Source organism: Apteryx mantelli, chromosome 3 (assembly GCF_036417845.1).
Source record: "Apteryx mantelli isolate bAptMan1 chromosome 3, bAptMan1.hap1, whole genome shotgun sequence".
Taxonomy (NCBI): domain Eukaryota; kingdom Metazoa; phylum Chordata; class Aves; order Apterygiformes; family Apterygidae; genus Apteryx; species Apteryx mantelli.
This window is the reverse complement of record NC_089980.1, coordinates 106213344-106233756: the sequence shown is the minus strand read 5'-3', so window position 1 is coordinate 106233756 and position 20413 is coordinate 106213344. Positions and strand designations below refer to the sequence as shown.

General features: G+C 36.7%; 1 protein-coding gene across 2 annotated transcripts in view; it reads left to right on the top strand.

The window, feature by feature from the left end:
- SMAP1 (small ArfGAP 1) overlaps positions 1 to 20413 on the top strand; it is a 100753-nt gene that overhangs the window by 51328 nt on the left and 29012 nt on the right. For both annotated transcript variants that reach the window (XM_067294120.1, XM_067294119.1), the window contains one exon: positions 2147 to 2227. In XM_067294120.1, coding sequence (XP_067150221.1) covers positions 2147 to 2227 — 81 coding nt within the window. The remainder of the gene's footprint in view (positions 1 to 2146; positions 2228 to 20413) is intronic.

Here is a 20413-nt window from a genome sequence, read left to right as displayed (position 1 = left end):
CCCTGAGATACTACTTCAGTGCTTAGTGAACTTTTTTCTTTGCTGCTTGTCCTCTGACTTGGGTGATGATATTAAGTCTAATCCAATTCAGTCGTCTCTTTAGACTGAATTTTATAGCTACTGTCATTTTTGTATATCTTGGATATCATTCCTAGTAGGGACCAGAAGTGCACTGTGGTTAAAAGTAGTGACTTTTCTACTGTGCTAGCAATCTCAATGCTTCTGGTAAACATGTTTGGAAAACAAAAGTTACATGAAGTTGTGAAGAATGAATGATACTTAAGTTCCTTTAAAAAAAAAGCGGAGGAGGGGAACAAACACCCTTCATGGTAGTGTTAGATCTATTTTAACCAAAATGTCATCTGTTACACAGAGTAGAAATGATATATATGTGATGTTTAAAAAGAATCCTCATTGACAGAAACTTGTAGGCTGGTGAGCTCTGTTCATTTTTTATATTAGAGCTGCACAGCCAATTGTATAACCTGTTTCAATATTTGAAGACTTCCTAAAAATAGTTGTTTAAAAGGTTTGAACAAAGTGATCCAAGCCTGCTGACTGAAAGAACATTTAGGAGCTGCTGCCTCATCGCCTCTATTACAGATGGCAAATTCTTGTTCCACGGTGTAAAAACTCTTGTTTCATTCTGAATACAAAACGCAGTCAAAATATCTAGCAAATATGTTGGCCTTTTTTTTTTTTCAGTCACTGTTTGTTTTACTTTTATCTGATGGAGCTTTCTTTATTCCTTCTCTAAGTGTCAATCTCATGTATTGCTTTTTTTGTACTACTAGAATAGTTTGTAAACATTAGTAACTGTCTGCAGAAGGTTGCGTACAGGCTCATCTGTGGTTGTTTCATATGTGCAGTGCCAAAGGCAGGCTTGGTTTTGTGTGAGAATTGTCCTGCTGTCTCTGCATGGTTAGTTCAAAACCCTCCTAATTACCGTGTTAGTTCTTTGGTCGCAGAGATTGGCATCGGTAATAATGAGAGTACTCCTTGGTGGAGATGAGCCTTTTACCATATAACCTAACACATGGCAGTTTCTGTAAATTTAGTAATTGTTGTTGGCTTCTCTTCCATGAAATTGTCTGATTGCCCCCTCAACCTGTGTAAGCTCTTAGCATCTAAATAGGCTGTGGCAAGAAGTTCCACAGCTTAATTATGCTATGTGTAGAAAATAGTCTCCTTTTGTTTTGAACTTATTTTGAACCTTAATCTGTGGTGCCTTCGTTTGATAGCTTATTTTCTTATACTGAAAGATAGCAAGAAATCCCTGATTTCTCAGTGCCTTTTGAGATGCTAAATCTATAATATCACATTTTAGCTGTCTTTTTGCATCTCTGAGCTGAAATCATAGTTTCTATAGCTGATTCCCACAGGAAAGCATTCTGTGCCTTGAAAATCCATGGTACTTTTCTCTGAACATTTTGCAGATTCCAGGAGGAATTTCTAGCAAAATCTGCATGCTCATATCTTTTGACCATTGTTTCCAGATTTCTGAAACAGAAATTCAGGACAGATTCTGTTTTGATTTGTGGAAAGATGGATGATGCAGTGCAAGTAATTCTGCATTGAGAATGTCTCTGGTGCTAGTCAGGCATGGCACACTGTCCTGTTTCCTTTGGCCCTTTGTGGAACTTCGCTCTTGTTGTGGAGACACCACTGAATGTCAAGTGAGGGGATAGTAGCAAAGGTGAAATTCTCCTGGAAGGACTTCTCTAGAAGGTGGTGTAGAGCAGTTAAGTGATATGGAAGAAATAAGCTTTGGTAAGCTGCAGTTAGTTTTTGTAAATACGTGGCCTTTCCCAAACTTTTTTTTTTCTGGCCAGTTATGGATGTGTTCTTCTCCTCATATCTGCTTAGCTTAGAAAGAACTACACTGTTTCTTTTTTTCCTTCTGCTTATAAACAGAAATGCAAATGAGAAAGTGAAAGTGTATTTTCTTGAAGTCTCAAAGTTACAGTATTTTTAGTAGTACTGTTTGAGCATAATGAGTCATTTTTGCAATTAGATCAGAAAGTTCTTTTCAATTCAGGGTTTGTGTCTGACTGAAGACTTCCATTTATATTCTGTATGATTGTGAGCATTAAATATATTGCAAATGCATTGTTATTGAGTACTAGCAAAATACTTTTTCTTGCAGAAGGAAAAAGAAAAAAAGAAAGAAGAGAAAAAGAGAGAGAGAGAATCAGAAAAACCATCAAAACAACTAGCTGTTGAAAAGGTAAGAATAGTCTACTTTTTCAGTTATTACAAAATTACATCTAGTATGAGACCATGTACTGTCAGGATTTGAAAAAAAATGAAAATTTTAACTTAAATATATATCTGAATGATAATCCAGGTAGCCTGCATCAATGGTTCATTTTGCTTTGCATATAGAGATTGAACATATGATGAAGGATCTTTTGCTAGTGTGGGGGAAGAGGGAAGTGAGTCTAATGAAACACTTGTTAAGATGTAAGCTCAGATAATTAAGGTTTTAAAGATGTACTATTGTTATCTCTGAATTTCTTTTAAAAAGGCATTTTTTTCCTATACTGTGAACATGTACTTAAAACTCTAGTCTCAAGCAGCAGCATGCAGAAGCATCTGAAATTACTGATTCTTCATCCCAATGTAGAGCATCCCGTAGACCTTTTGGGCTTGTTGGACTGCAAAAATATTTACATAACAAGGGAGACAAGGACTGTTTAGTGAACGGAGCACTAAATCAGGATGAAGCTTACTCAGAATTTTAGAAATTATCTTAATAATGGGGTCTTTGAGAAAGAGAGTTTGACTAAGTGAAATATTAGTAAACGTATAATGGACAAAAGGGGAATAAGACACTAGCATAGAAATGGACTGAATGAATTTGTACAGATGTTTTTATTTTTCTAGTTTAACTAATGTTATCATACAGCCTAATGATAGTTCTAGATCATTGTCCACTTGACACTGAATAGTTTTGGAGACTACTTAGAATAACTTTATTGAACACTGTATATGATATGATATTTTTCTTAAATGAATTCATTTTAAACCTAGGTTTACAGTTTATAGAATTTAATTAGTAACTCTAATCCAAAGAGCTTCAAAATATTCAACTAGAACATGCCACAGAACATGAGACAAACCAGTTCATTAAGCTGCTTCTTTAAGCAGCTATATTAAAGCTTAATGAGGAACTTCAGCACTGTAGCTACATCTGAAATTTAACACACACTTCTGTGTAGAGTTAAATAAAGATGGAATGGATAATTTAAGTTTTAAATATAATACTTCCTTTTGAGACAGATGTTTTTCACAGGTTAAGTGAATCAATTAGCTTGTTCTTATCTGCTGTGTAGTCCATAGAATGCATTGGAGTCCCCATCTGTCGGTTTATTCTCCAGTAGTGCTGTATTATAGTTGTGAAAAATGCTGTTGTGTTTTCGTACATTATAACTGCAGATGTACTTTCAGTTCAGTTTTCAAACTTAAGATTTTTTTCCTCATTTTGCATAATATAGCAAAGTACAAAAATATATACAGATTTGGAGCAAACAAGCCCTTCCCCTGAACAAATACCTTTCTTCAGAAATTGGAAAGCAGTTTTAGAATAAGCTGTTATTGCAGAAGAAAGCTTTTATGTCAATTTGGGTAGCTTCAATGACCTAGTGGAAAAGGATATCCTTATTCATATGGTAGGAGATCAATGCGTGTTTAAAGAAGGTAATAAGAATGTTAAAATTGGTGAGTGTTGAAGTTTTATAATGGCTCAGTTTCTTTGTCTTCAGCCAAATTTAAAGATTTATTCTGTCTCTTAGAAAAATATGATTGAGATTTACAGATTTAAAATGTCAATGTGGTTTGGAAGTTTTAACTTTCTAAAGCCCAAAGGTCTCACTTTTTGTGGGAGGTGGGGGGTGCTCTTTTGTAAAGGTGCCTGAACCTTGTCACATGGCTAGGAATAATTGGTTAGGTGAGGAGAGAAGACAGCAGTGCATGGTTGTAGCTGAGGGACTACCCTGATGCTGCAAAGTGTTTGAAATACTGGTGTAAACTTTATTATTAATGTGTCAGTACTGATCGCTCAACTTAAACTCATCTGTGTGTCACCTTCTTAATTAAGAGGTTCTTCAAGCTAGAGCTTTTTAAGGCTCTTAGGGATCATTCAAAATACACAATTTTTAGACAAAGCCTGTGAACTTTACATATGGTAATCGCAGTCACTTTCTGGAATCTAAAGAAAAGATGCATATATCTTGAATGCTTGTATTTCCATTGAAAAATACTAGTGAGGAAGGCTAGGAACATGAAAGGTCTGTTTTTATGCATACAGAATTATACACTGCTACTTTTGTGATATTATTCTGCTTCAGGGAGCCGATTCAAGACATGAATATTATTCTTTGGCTGATAATGACAGACCTGATGTCCAGTTAGAGACTATAGGATCCTATAGAGTCTATAGAATATCTTAAATTTTGCATATTGAATCAGGAAGGGAATACTAGTATTTTGGCCATAGTGTCATATTTTCAGCAACGACATTAAGAGGCAGATGGCTTTTTATCCCAGTTCTGAGCTTCTTGGAGAAGGAAACAATTTAAAAGCTCTTGGAACATTTCCTATGTGAAGTAACTGGTTTTGCTCATAAGGGTCACCTTCATGCTGCATAGTGTATTTCCAGTATAGACCTTTCAGGCTTGGAATGTTGATGAATCAAAAATACATGGCCAAGCAGCTGGTAATTCAGTAGGAATTTGAGACCTTTCTTGGTTGAGGTAATTCAAGCAGTATTTTAGCCATCCTGTAGAAGAATCAATAAAGATTTAAAAAAATCAACAGATTCTAAGCTTGTCAAAAGTTGAAACTGAAGCTGTAGAAAACTTCCCATGAGATGTCTTTGTAAGAAGTCAAATACTCCTACGAGTCTTAAATTCTTAGCATTCTCTCTTCTATGTCTTATAGTGACTTTGTTAGCTCTTGAAATAAAATGTGCATTCTAAAAGATAATGTTCTTCTTCAGTTCTTGTGTACAGGTCTCTGCTTTGCAGAACCAACTAGTCTGCTCCTGCGTCAGCAAAAAAGCCTTTCATTACTGACTAATTGGTCATCTTTAGCCTTCAACAAGCTGAACATCTGGCCCTGTTTCTCTTGCACTTTCAAATATTGCTGGAAACTTGTAGCATTAATTCATTAAAATGCATTCTTCCAATGTTTAATGTTTAAGTGCAATTACAGTATAAAAGGTACTTTGCTGATTAGTGTGCCTTGAGTAAAAAGGACAGAAATTCACCTTTTAACTGGTTTAACTTTGGTGGGCTTTCTAATTGAAATTGCTTTTCTACTGAATAATCATGACTTAAAAACAGTTTTTGTGGGTAACAGTTTTTATGAAACTTCTAGCTGAAGATGATTTCAAATGCAGAGTAGAATTTCCTCAAAACCAGAGCAAGCTACTGCAGAGCAGCCAGCAGCAATAATACTTGCTGTGACTCAGTTTTTCTGGGCTGTTCCACTTTCTGTAACAAAATTACTGGGTAATTTCTATTATAACGCGATCTTCCTGTGTCAGTTACGGATTGATTCCAGCCCGGTGGCCAGTGTTTTCTTGGGAGTAGCCAACAGTATGATGTTCCAAATTAGATCTACAGAATTCAAAAAAAGTGGCATTATCACCAAGCTACTGGCAGTTGTAGAGGGCTTTTTTGAGTCTAATGAGCATACTGAAGAAATCTTATTAGGAGATAGTAGCATTGTCAACTCCACTCTTCCTACTTAGTTTCTGATACTTCATAAAGTCTGGTCTGCTGGTTTGATCAGTTTTCCATGTTGGTAATAGGCTAGTAGTGCTCAGAAAAGATGGTTTGCTTTCCTGCTGTGGAAGTCCTCATTTGATGCAGAAGTCCTGTACACCTGTTCAGCATGCATCTCAGTTGATAAACTGTTCTTATACAACGAACTTTTTGTAACCATTAAATAAATGTATATATAAGGCTTTGTTGATCCACTAGTATTTTGTGGCTTTACAAAGATAATCTTTAAGACCTGCTGTAATATAACTAACTACAAATACAGACTACAGAGCATCTAGTGTCAACATGTTTCCATTTTTCCAGGAAAACTATGTAATAATTGGAATGCTGTATGTTCAGCATATGTAAAATCATATAGTGATCTATCATGTCAGGAAACTAGAATCTTTAATTTTAGAATTTCTAATATGGTCTAAAATATTAAGACTACTGTAATAATCTGTCAGGATTCATATTCATATATTAAATTAAACACCAGGAAAATGGGCTTATTTATTTATTTTTTTGGATATGATAGTTACCTTTCAAGAGAGGTTTATAGCCTTTGTTAGCTTATCAGTATTTTACAAAGATTTTTTCAGAATCAGATATATGAAAGCTAGATTAATGTTTCTTTAGGGCAAACAGCAAGAATACTAGTACAAGGGAGACTCTCATGCAATGAAAGCAATTTTGGAAGTTCTCTACACAATTAAAATTCAGAGAGATTAAATTAGCTTTAAAAAAAAGTTCCGATGCTTATTGAAAGAGACCATTTCTCTAATAGGGAAGGAACAAAATCTGTAGTTTGACCACCAACTTACTCTTTTTTTAACTTACTTTAAAAAAAAAAAAAAAAAAAAGCTAAATTTTTAACAGCCGGTCTTCAACTTCCTCTTCATCCTGCCCACCATTTCATCAGTTCTGAGGGGCTTTGCTTTCTTATTAGTTATTCCTTTGCACACTTGACGTGGTCAAAACTTTTCCTAGCCAGCCGTGATTGAATCTCCTTTGTTCTTTTTCTCTGCCTGAGCTGCCTGAGCCAGTTCTTTCGCACTGAACTCCTCCTTATTTCTAGTACATCTGCTGAAGGATTTTTCATCCTGAAGTAATTGAATATGCTCAATTTACTGTCAGTGTGGTGGCAGTAACAAAAATACATAGTCTGCATATTCTAATAGTGTATAGGCTGGATGCCACAGCCTCATAACAGCTCTCTGAACAAAAATTAGCACTGTGCAGTTTTTTCTACGTAGAATCTTTGTTGCTCATAGTGCAAAAGGACACTTCAGGTAAACTTCAGATTATGGTCTTTAAGCAGTGTGCCAGGATGGGATCTGTGTGCCCCTCTCCCACCGAAAGGAAGTAAGGAGGGAGAGAGACAGGATGCACGCAGACTGGGGAACCAGGATTATTAGGCACATGCCTGAGACACGGCCCAAGTGTGAACTGTGGAGTTTGTCTGCCCCAAACATAAATATAGGTATTAAAGTGTCAAAAAATGGAATCAGGAAGACTTTGTACTTGCAGGTGATCAAATAACTGTGTATGCTGTCTGCAGAATGGGCAGGAAACTTTTTCAAGTTTGGGAAGTTTATAAGACTATAAATAGGTTGCATTAAGGATATTACTTCATTTTGTAAAGGTACTTGCATTGTGTTATATTTGATTTAGATCAGAGAACTGAATTGCATGCAATCAGCAAATTAGGTTTTTTTTTTTTTTTTCCCCTCCACATTGGCTAGGATGATTCTAGGTTTCCTCAGAACGTACCTTTCTATGTCCGTCTGCAGAACAGCTTTAGTCCACACTAACATTCAGGGCATAACGAGATGCAATGTCTTGGGGCTTTGGTGTGCTTCCAAAGTAAACAGGGAGAGAATTCACATGCCTGAAACTTTCAGATTTTTGTAAGGTCCAACTTTCTGTATAGTTTAACTTTTAAATGAAGAAAGTATGATGTACTTCAATGCTAGCTGTCCAGAATTAAGTCAGAAGCAGTTTGGAAAAACAGCCCTTGAAGACTTGACAAATGTTTCTAATAATATAAACTTGCAACGTTAGCTAAGTCCACAGTCCTGAATGCTTTGAAGATACTTGGATTCAGCACCACATAGCTTTCTGTGATGTTCGTTTCAGAGGTTTTGCATCATTTGAAGGTTTTCAGAGGTTTTTGTGTCATCACGATGCTTCCAGTGTAAAATATTGCTTATTGAGGGCTGTGTTTACCATGAAACCATATATAGTTTGTTGAAAGTCAGCCTTTTTAAGACAGATTGTATTGTATTGGGACAGTAAAGTTAAATGTTTAGGATGTAAAGAACAAACTAATTTTTTTCTTTACAAACTACTTTTGCAAACTAATATTGACATTAAAGGTATTTTTTTCGTCTTGCAGAACGTATCAGGATAATGAATGTTTCTACAGGACTGCTGCAGTTAAACTTGATTAACTGAAGTACTATTTGACACGAAGTTTACTTTTTTGTTTTATTATATTGAGTTCTGAGTTTGAAATTGGCTGCTTGTTTGTGTTTAGAATTATGTGAGAGGTTTGGGTCAGTTAGATGTTATCTTTCAGTGGTAGTATTTCAAATGCTGTTTTGCTTCCTCACATTGGAAACTAAATTTGCCAGCTGAAACTCAGCAATAACGGTGAGCTGCTATCTGTCAGTTGGTACCAAGTTGCACCAGATGTGTTAGAGGTACTGGTGTAAGGTTACTAGCTTTGAAGAAGTGCTAGAAAAACCGTAAAATAGGAGTGGGGCAATTCATATTAGCAGCTTTCTCCCTTCATATGGAAAGCAGTGTCAAAAATTCATTTTACTAAATAGGAAGAATTTGCTGTAGCTTCTTTTAAAAAAAAAAAAAAAAAACAACCCCCCCCCCCAAAACCCCCCAAACCGAAATGAATAAAACAACTAAAGCCTCACAAACCTCAGCCTCTCTGGACTAGTGGGACAAGAGGAAGTATTGTCCCAGTTAGTTCTGTGAAGATGTTTTTTACTTACTCAAACTGTTGCAAATTGTCTTCTTAATGAGTTTGTACAAAGAGAAATGAGTTGGAGCAAATAACACTCTAAAGTTACTCCTCTAAAAATAAGTAGCATAGTAGGAATTAGTGGAAGAATGGAAGCTTGCTAAACCTTTGACTTCCACTTGATCACCAATTTAAGTAACACACTTAGCTGTTACTTTTAAGCTAAAGGAATAAGTTGACTGTACAAATATTGGCCAGAATGATAATTTAAATACAAATTTACGTTATGAATATTCTAAAATTTTCTTGATTTTGATATCTTATTGATGATGTAACGTCTGATAAATGGCTCTAACATTTGTTCATAATGTATGTTTCCCTAGACTTCTAAAGATGATTTGCCTTCTTCATGAATGATTTGCCTTTTAATGTTTTTTTAATGTGTAAAATTTAATATACATTTAAATGCTAATATATGTCTCAATCGGTTATAAGAGGAAGAAAATATAGAAACAGATTTTGCACTCTGACTGAATACATCAGTCTTAAACACTTAGTCCTTGTTTTCACAAATTCAGACATAGATGCAAGTTTAAGCTTAAGATTTAAGAGTATGTTGTAAGACATAGGACAGCCTGTTTCTCTGCATCCCACCCCCCCATGCAGAGTGATAGCTGTTTAGGCTTCATGTGCTTTTAGTCTGTTTTACAGACCTATCTATCCTGTGTTTATAATTGTAATATCTGTTCAGTGTTATGGAAGAAACCAGATTATTTTTGAGTTGTTTTGTTGCTGCTTATACTAATCCATAGAAAAGCATATGAATAGAAACATGATACTCTTCTTTCCAAAGCTGTGCAGTTTGTTCCTTTTGCAAGTAACAGAAGGTTCTTTATGTTCGAGAGTTGCCTTGAAAAATAGCCTTACATTTCATGGAGGTAATCTATCATGACTCTAATTACAAATTCTGGTTGTGGACAAATTAAGAAATAAATATGGCCTTTTTCGTCAGATGGGAAAAGGGTATTTGTCTTTTTCCTGTTGGAAAATTCAGTCCTATTCACCAATTGGTGCTATCCTTAGGTAAATGTCTACATGACCAAGACTTGCTCACACTGAGGCATTTGAAATCACAGGAGCATGCATCATTGAAAGTGCAGATATACAATCTTCGTGTTTTATAAAAATTACTGTACTAGTTAGGAGACGGTCTAGATGTGCAAGAGCAAAAAAGCATGAGATTTTTACAGAGGTAATACTGGTATATCAGTATTGAATATAAAGGAGAACAAGGTTTGGATGAGATACAAAGTTGACGACAGGAAAAAGACATTTAAATGATATTGCTCAAAGTATTTCTAAAGAATAAGCTCTCCTTGTTTTGTATAATAGGCTTGACGAGCGAGCTTCCTTTGTTTTCCTGAAATAATGCAAGTATTTATTGGATCATGAGCAAAGCAATAGGGTGTCTTTGCATGTTTTCCGTTGTATTTCACTGTGCTTAGGTAGAACATGCTTAAACTCCTCAGGGGATGTATGTCACTCAAGCGTGTAGCCATCAAAAGACAACATGAAAAAATAATTTTTAAAAATCCTTAAAAAAAAAAAAAAAGATAATGCCACTGACAACACTAAAAGCTCCAACACTAGCTTTAGTTTTTTAGTAGTTTAAAAGGGGTAATATACTGTAAGAGATTTCAAGAAGTACTTTAGAAATATCCTCATGCAATTATCAGTGTCTTCCAGCTTGAACTGGCAGTAGACATAGGTATTGATTATGTATGTTTTTGTTGAAAGGAAATATTCAGAGTATATATTTGGATTATCTTATTTGTTATGTTTTGATAGTTGCTCATGGCACTAAAAGAATAACATAAAAACTTCTTGGCACAAAAAACTAATATAGCTAATGGTCATAAACATGAACAGCTAATGATATGTAAGTATTTATTAAATATTTCTCCCTCAGGTTTTGCATTTGTGAAACAGAAGAATGTACTTACAGTACATGAGGATGATAAAGTACTTGCTAATTTATTATTGACTGGCCAACTCTCTGGTCCTGGGAATCTTGAATTATTAGGGAAACTGATTCTCCTAACTTGTATAGCAGAAAAAGAAAGCAACAGGCTGATACAGAAATAAGAAAAATTAAGCTGCAGGATTATTTCAGTCTGATTAACTGTCATTGACAGGGTTGAATTATCATGGAACTAATTGAGAGAGAAGTTTGGTTTCAAAATGCACCTCTAGATATAGTATGCTTAGACTTTATAAAGTGTCAGTATAGTTCTGTCTGCCATAATGATAGAAAAGATGCCAGTACAGAGTATCAGTGCAACACTCTAAGAAACAGAACACTACTAGGAAAAATCCTAATTCAGAAGTAGTTCATATAAAACAATACTCAGTTTGAGGCTGTAAGACTGTGTATTGGTTATATGACTAAAAGCTAGTCAAAGTAAAACACAAAGACTGCAAGGATCATGGTGACAGGGAGCAGAACCCGAGTGATGTAATGAATGAGAACAGAGCACAGCGATGTGTTCCTTCTAGGTCCATCAGAGGAGGGCCATCAGGCCGTTGTCCCTGCTGTGAAATCCCCTAAGGCAGGTCAAGGATGGGAAGTCTCTCCCTGGAGCCCTGTGAAAGTAAGCAGGTGATTGCATACGGGGTTATAGAACTTATTATGGGATGCAAGGGGGGAAAAGAATTTGGGGATTGTGTGAAGCTTATTATGACATTTTTAGGCAGCAGATCAAAAGCAGGGAAAGGGAGGTATCAAGGTGAACTGGGGAGGAACAAGCATGGAAAAAGAGTGAGAAGGGGATAAAAGGGGCCAGTCACATGTACGCAGGTTGCTTGTCTGAGCCCTGCACTTGATCACCAGTCTCTCCTGTATTTTTATCAAATTCTGTTTGTGACTATCTTCTGTGCAAGTTTGCTGTCTCTTCTGTGCCTGTGTGTAAATGCTAGCAGACCTCAAGTTGGACTACCTGACGAGTAGGTGGTTAGTGTCAACCAGTGGAGAGAGAGTGCAGATCTGAGGGACCTACAGGTCTGGGGCTCAGCAGCTGGAGAGACCAGGGTCTAGGAGCCAACACCTGCAAAGGCGGCATGTCTAAGGCCAGCTCTGGGAGACACCTGCATTGCACGCTTGCATGTTTGTGCAGCAGCTAGCAAACTTCAACTAGCTGGTGAGTAGGACACAGCATCTGGAGAGACCCAAGGCTGAGCTGGTGACTGGGAAGGGTGTGGGGTCTCAGTACTGGATGAACTTGAGGTCCATACAAAATGTGTTTTTCAGCAAAAAGTACTTTTATTATGGTCAAGGAAAAGAATGCAAAACCATACCTTCACAAATAGGTGTGGAAAGCAATGTATCTACAAAACAAAATGCAGTGCCACATAGTTATGAATGAGCTGAGGTACTAGGGCTGATACAGCTGCATTGTCGTAATGCTGTCGAGGCTAGTTAGCTCCATGAAATTGGAGGAGAAATATGTAAGCTGAGCTCAAATAACCATTACGTGTGGTTCTAAAATTGAAGATGTAGTTAAAAGAACTTATAGAAATACAAAACATGTTTATTGCATTTCACAGCTTGCAAACTGAGGTGCATTAAAACACTCGGACCCTAATCTGATTTTGTGTGTGTTGTAATAGGACACTGGATCGGCCCAAGTTTTAAGGTGTATCGGTCTAGTTTTTCTCCTTTACGATGATTTCTTCTGAAAAATTTAAAGAAACAGGTTTTTATTGGATTAGAAGTAGTATCGCTGGGTTTTATCTAATCAAGTTTCATGACTAGACAAGACAAAATAAGAAAAAGGTTGATAAACAGCTTTTACCTCTGCCTTTCATGTCCCTGTAAGCAGGTCCTTGCTTCTAGGTTTAAATGCAGACATTTCAAAAACTTTGAGCTGTAGCAAACTCTGAAATCTCTGCCCCCCAAATCCCTGGCAAATGCTGTAACCTCCATGCTCAGACTGTATCTACCCTTCTCTGCAGGCCCGCTCTAGCTCAGCTTTGGGTTCCTACTTCATGCTGTGAGAGTCTTACCTTGCAATCACCTCGCAGTCTCTTGGTGCTTTTCTTCAAGTGCCTAGCTCTTGCTTAGGAAAAGCGCTCCCCTGCCATTCTTTGGACCCTGTTTTGAACTTTTCGTCTTTAAGAACATATTTGAAAATGTATACATACAACCGTAATGCTTAAAATATGGATATTATATGTAGTTAATATGTAAATATAAGACAGTTTAGAAAGTACAAGATCTAATCTTAGATATTTTGCCTGACTTAGTCTCAGCAAAAAAGGACAGCATCTTTATTTTAGGAAATTATGCTTCTACAGTTATATACGATGTTGTGAACAAGCCTAAAACAACTTCTGAGAGTGTCCGATGCTCGTGCCAGAAAGGTACTGAACTGATTCGGGTGCATTTGAGACATGAAAGAAGTTGTAAGCCAGTGTATTCCAGGAAGGCCTGAGTAAAGGAAAACTGAGCTAACATTTTAATTTCAGTTTAAAGAAAATGGTGGTATGGGGTGGTCAAGAAGCAACAAAGGAATTGTCTAATCCACTTTTCGTAGATACTACTAACACCTTAGCCTAGACCCAGTTAAAACCATAGTAATGGAGTAAGATTAAGGTGCAGCTGTCTGTTAGTTCTGCCATGAAGTTTTTAATTCAAATGGATAAAGATCTAGCACATTTTATACAAAATCATGCGCAAGTACTTTGCCCTAACATTGTAAATGTTATGAAATCCATATATCCAACTTTTTAAAGTGGAAATTTGAATCAGTGACAACTTAAAAATGTTTTCCTTGAGTAATGCATTTGAATTGAGTGACCCTCAGGTATACAGATTTCTGTTAAAAGAAGTGATTGTTTTGTTTTTCTCTTGGATGTAGATGCCATGAATTCGCTGCCTACATCAGGGTAAGTAGTTCAATGTCTGAGAGCAATTTATTGAAACAATCACAATAGACTCTTAGGTCATAAACTTAATTTTTCCCCTGGTAGTAACTGTTTGAGGTAAATCTCATTTAAATAATTGCAGTATTTTTTTTTGGTTGACACACTATGTCTTTGCTCTTGTTTAGAAATATGTGACAGTCTGCACATTGAGAAGCTGTAATCTGTGCAACTTCATAAATGATACCACTGTAGTATCCTACATTGGATCAGAAGATGAAATATATTTGTTTTCTGGTTTTTTTTTGCTATGTGGGCAAAAGAGAAGTTTGTCTGAAATTTTGAAGAGTCTGCTTGATTGTTAAATTTCTTCATACTTAGTTACGAGTCTGAGAAAAATGCTACTGTGTTATAGGAAGGTAAACAACATGTTTGGTATTTAACATTTATGCTTTCATAATATTGACTTTAAGTTTGTACTTATGTCAGATATAAAAGCTGTACAATGTTTTTTAAACAGTCTGGGACACTTGAGTGAGTAACAGTTTAAATAGATACTTATTAAAGTAGCCTCTATAGTAAAAGTATATGAGCTGTCAGGGAAGATCATATCTGCAGGCCTATTGCTGGCTTATAGTAAATTACTAACTCTGCTTTCTCATATGGGAATTCTCAAATGTTTATGCAATCTTTAAAAGTTTTATTGCAAGGAAGCAATAAAGAGGAAAGGAATCCAATTATTTTATGCACAAGGCATACAATTTCTACCTAATAAGAGCAAATGAAGACTTTTGTTCAGTAAGCATAGAAGCATTTACAAGCTCTACTGAGTAAACTGGAAATTACTTTTAAATAGGTTAGGAGTGCTTTTCACTAAATTATTTGATGGAATTTCAACTTTCGTAAAGCTTCTTGTAGTTAAGGCAGGGTGTAGAAATAAACATTTGAGTAGGTCTGATGGGCATGAAACAGGCTAAATTCTAGCTTAATGTGAATTTTTCATTGATGTATGAAATTGAGAAGAATGTTCAGAGAAGTTTTTTTTTTTGTGTGTGTGTGTATTTAAGTACAAAAGCAGGAGAAAATATTGGATCAGACAGATGATACAACAGATCTTTGACGGTGACTGATATCTTGCCTTGGTGTGGAATAGATATGTTTAAAATAGTAGCTTATGACTGCTCTGACTCAAGAGTTTCTACTTCAGGGCTATTAGTGATGTGGCCTATGCCTTGCACCATGTTTGTTACCCCTTCTAATAATTTCTAGCTAATGTAAATGAGAATAAGATAAATGTTAATGCTAAATGTGGTTGTTGAAACCTACTGAATTATTTACATTAATATCTTGTGGTAGTGAATTCAGCAGAATAGTTCCACTTTGATTTTTAAAGTATTTTACCACTTTTACATTTCTGTTTGATGTCATTTGCCTTCTAAAATTGTTGAACCTGTAATGTTTGTACATATAAAATTGGTATAAAGTTACAGAAGTAGAAAATGGAAACTTGAATTAACTAACATTATTCTTCTATCTGAAAGCTACTCATTTACAGCTAAAAATAACTGCATCATTTTTACTGGCTTTTTGAACATGACCCTTACCAAATAAGTTTGTTTCACCATTGCCAATCCCCAAGCGAAATATCCTCAGCTACTTGTGTCAGAGGAAGGTGATCTGGGAAACGGGAGTGTGCAGAAAAGGCAGAGCTCGGACTGACCTGTGGGTTCTGGAGTGTGTGGTGGTGGTATTCCAAAATGCTCTCAGAGTTGCAGTGCACGAGCACAGTGGCCTTAAATCACCTCACAAACTTGGACTGATTTCCTTTTTTGTCATAATAGTGCTTAAAAAAGAGAATGGGGATAACTGAAGAGCAGTGTAGTTGCTCCTAGTTCTGAATATTCTTAAATTTTTCTCCTGCAAAGTTTAACTCTTATCAGAAGACCTTGCAAACAGCGGCTGTTCTGTTGTTCAAGCAAGTTTTTCGTTGCCCTCTTGTTTCCTCCTTACCCATCTTGTTCTGTGCCCGGTAGCCAACCAGGCATTTATGCATAGGAAAAAATACCTGATTACAATGTGAATGAGGGTTTAAAAACTGCTCTGAGCACCTGATTGTACAAAACAGTTATTCTAAGTTACTTGTCAAGTGAATTGCGATAGTTCTGTAACTGTAATCTTCACCAGCTTCATTATGAAGGTACAGTACCTTGAACCTGCCTTGTGGTTACTTAAGCAAATTCATCTTACTCTGTGTTTGTATCTGTCTAGGACTATGTATGTAATTGCTTCCTGTAGCTTGGCTGACAGTCTCTCTCCCTCTCCCCCTGCCTTCATGCAATTTGGTCTCAGAGACTCTTTGGTGCATACGCGTGTCGTGTACATGTAGGCAGGTGTAATAGTTGCTGGTTATATTTGCCTGAGCAGCATGTGGGGCTAATGCCTGGGGCTAGATTTGCTGAAGCCGCTTGCCATAACCTTTCCAGTGCACATCCTGTGAGATGAATATTCAAGGATCTAAAGTGGGGTGGTGGATGGGTCCAGTTATGCTGTTCTTTCAATACCTCCTTACAGTGAGGGAGCTGGGCGAAACTCTTGAAGTGTTCTCCTGCATCTCTTAGGCTCGTATTTTATTAGTGATTAACACCAATCTAGGTGGCAGATCTTAATTTTTTTTATTTTCTTTTTTACTCCATAGCAAATAGTGATTGCCGACTCTGAGCCTACACTTGTGCTGTTATGGAATAAAAAGCTAAATTTTCTAGGTTTTAAGATCTTCCCTTCTTGCATTACTTCTGTGCTATTTAGCAAAAGCACTCAACCTGAGTTTTGTGAGAAGCCTGGCCCTTTTTGCTGCTGCCTCCTTTGCTTTTTTCCTGAGGATACCCAGTGGAGTTCTCTACCTTTCTAAAAACGGTTTCTCCTTTAAAGTCTCTACATTCAAAGAGGTTTTCAGATTGTTACGGCTTACTGCTTCCTCCAGTCTCTTTGCTAGCGCCTAAGTTGTGGGATTTTTGACCTGTACATTGTAGCTAAGAAATCAGAGTGCTTTCAAAATCTGAGTGTTTTTTGCGGTGCTTTTTTCTTGTCAGAAGAATCAAGTTAAGGCCTAAATCATCTGAGATTTAGTTGCCCTCATTCTTGCCTTTAAGCTCTTAAGCTCCATTACTACAGGGCAGCACATAGTTGAATATGGATCTGCATGGTTTTCCTTCTATAGGAGTTCTCTGGTACTGGTTAAACTTGATTTCCTGTTTCTCTGGCATTTTCAGTATGTTGTCTGTTTGAGATACAAACAAGATACTTGTCACCAGTCTGAGGTACTCAAAGATGGAGTGCAAAATCTGCAGTCGTCACTCTTTCCTTTCTGTGGGTATTGTGCTGAGAGTCAGGAGAGGACAAGCTGATTTTTCGGAGAAAGGGAGAATAGGTGACACCAGAAATAGGTCCTGTAGCATCGTCTTATGTATGTGAATTTAATAGGTGTGTGACTGTCAGTCACGGTGATGCTGACCCTCCTTTTTGTCACCTGTATTACCCTCCAGTATTATCAACTGGAGAGAGAGAGAGAGAGAGAGATATCTCGCGCTTTTTTTTTTTCCTTGAATTTATTAAACAAGAGGTGCTTAGAAAGAAGTTGCCCATTAGAATAGAACCTTATCCCCTGTAGACAACATGACCCATGCTGTACCATTATCTTTGTGGAGAGGAAGAAGGAAGATTGGCGTAGCAAAGCTTTCATTTTTTTTCTTTTATCTGATGAGGCAGCCAGTACCTTTAATGACTATCTTCAAAAATAGTTGCTGAACAAAATCAGATGACATACATGACTTAGGCTCTGGACTTTCTACAGTATGCAGCTTGCATCTCAGGAGTTACTTGATGTTCTTCACTGTTGCATCTCCTGAAGACTTGCCATCTCAGTCTCCAGAGGAAAACATGGCTTGCCCGTTCCTGGGAGTGGGTGTTTACCTTTGGATGAATGGATTCTAGCGTCGCATATACTGCAAAATTCTGATACTCACATTTCTACATTCAAAATATTTCCCTTTTCTAGCACTCCTTTCTTGCAACACTGATGAAGCTGTAAGTCTGTTTCTGTGGGAGAGCTGAACAAGATGCCCTTCTAGTTTGGTGTAATAGGGCTTATTAAATTGTTTTAGCCAACGTGTTGGGGTGGTGGTGAAAGCAGGGTGAAGGGCCTGTTTGGGATATTCATATGCATTTTGTTAATAAATTAATTCCTCATACAAACCATCTTACTCCTAGTGCAGCATTTTGTCCATTGTTTTTTGCAAGACAGAGCTTAACGGCAGATGTTCAGAAATCAGGTTCCTTTTCCTGATAGATGAGATAACATACTTCAATAGTTAGCATCTCTTAATCCTCTCTGCTTTAATTCAGTTTGTTCTAAAGTGCTTTGTCACACTAAACCCACATATTTGAAATGGAAACATTTGTACCCCTTTGGAGCTTAAACTACTAGCAGCTTTACTTTCCACTGGCTTCTAGACTGAGTTGAATGCGTTCAACTACTATTTTGAAGACATAAGGGGAAAAAAAAAGGTAGACTTCTAGGACCTATGGTACTAATGTTTTCGGTAGCCTGGGGATATGGAAAAATCTACTTCAGATTCAAGTTGTGAAATTATCCTTAAACACTTGCACATGAAGTTCCTGGATCTCTACTTATATTTGAAACTCCTGCCTTTTCTCATTGAATTCCATACACGGTGTGTTCCCCCCCTTACATATTATGTAGAAAGTCAAATACTCTTGGCAAATCCCCTCAGCACTGGAGTATGTATTCAGTCATACCAGTTGTGTGTGCTGAAAGTTTTGATTTGCTATTAGTGGATTAATGTAGCAGATTTAAGAAACTGCTGTCAAAAACTTTACGTGCTAGTATCTGACACTGTTAACAAGTGAAACTGTTCTTCAGCCTGTCCATTTCTTGCTCTGAGCAGGGCTTTTGCTAGAGGTAGTTCTGTTCCTTTGAACATAAGACTGATGTATTCAGTTTACCCTGTTTCCAGATCCTGACAAGACTGAGAAGAGTTCCTGGATTGATGACTACTGTAGTTTTGGTTTTAGAGGGAGCTGGAACTGGATCTGGGATGTCTGTCAGTACTGCTTCCGAGATCTCTGAGGATATCTGTAGAAGTTCAGAAACATTTCCAAAGATGAAAAGTCCCAGACTGATTTATAAATCTTTGTAAAAGACAGTCTTCTGTGCTTCTTAGTAACCATTTCCAATACTTGATGGCCAAATAGTGGTGAGACTGATTAGCTTCCTTTTAAGGGCTATGTTATAGTAGTATCAGAACTTAAAATAGTTTTCCAGGAAACCATTTTCTTGCTGCTTAGTAGCTGGGTTTCGTAAAGGTCTTACTACTTTTGTGTGTTTTGGGATCCTTTCCGTTAGGACCTATGTATAATAATGATGAGGTTTGTGGGTCACTTGGTATGTCTCTGTACCACTTCTGACTTTAAACAGTTTATAGTTGTGATCACTTCAAAAGGTGATCAACAGGTAGGGAATCTCTGAACCTGATGGCATGGAAAAACAATCGGAATTAGCTTTTCAAAATAAGATTCTTTTCTAGCAACAACCTGTATGTGTAGTATGCCTCCTGCATTCAGTATTCATCTCATCTTCGACTGGAGACTTATGTAAGTGTCCCTGTAGTGTTTTTTTTACTGAGTAGCTGGGGATGAGATTTGGTTTACCCTGAGGTCAGACACCTAGTCACAAGTGAGCTGAATCATTCTCTGGGCTACACCAATGGTAATGGAGTCTGCACAATTAGCTTGCTTGTAGAAACTTCAGTCTCAGACTGGATGTCACCCCAAATATCCTCCTCTTAGCAAAAAAGTTTTGTGTTATGGTAAGGGCCATGTATCTCATTTTTGTTAGTTTTTTTGTTTAAAAAATAACCTCATTAAATAGCCTGTGAGATTAACTGATATGATAAAAGTCTATATTGAATAATTGCATGCTGTTTTTCAAGTTAAATAGTTACTAAGTTAAGAGGAATAATTCAGAAAGTGTGGTCATATCTTTTTTTGATTCTGCTGAGGTTTTTAGAGAGAGGGTATGAAATACTAACGGTGCCCACGATTTCTATTGCAAAGACTTTTGATAATTTCAATTCTGCAGTACCTCTAGGCACTCAAGAATGTAATATAGTAGCATAACAAGTCAGAAATCACTGATACGTTCAAACACAAGTTAGATATTACCCTGCCAGATCATATTGCACAGAGTTACAGATACATAGTGGAGGAGACATGCTGCTTTTCCATTACAGCATATTTTTGCTGTAAAGGTGACTAGGAGCAGCAGGCAAATAAAACTGCAGTATTTCACTTTGAACCTTCTGATTCAAAAAGGTAACTGTAAAACATTAATATTATGTCGATATTCACTAGTACATCTGCTGTTGGCATTTCCACAGGAATGGGTACAGATTATTTAAAACAAATTAATACTTTGTCCATAAAGTTGATTACTTTATAATTCATTTCTGTCAAATAAGATTATAGTTTTGTTGTTTTCTTAACCCTGATTTTTAAAGTGAACTTTCTAAACCCATGTCTCAGCAAAAGATGTTTCTGAAAAAAATGGTTAATCCTTGCTTTTTATGATTCTTTAACATGCATTCGATGTGAGTGCATTTATAAAAACTACTGCAGTGTTAATATCTTCATGGCATGGGATTATTTCTAGAGCACTGGCACCTTACTA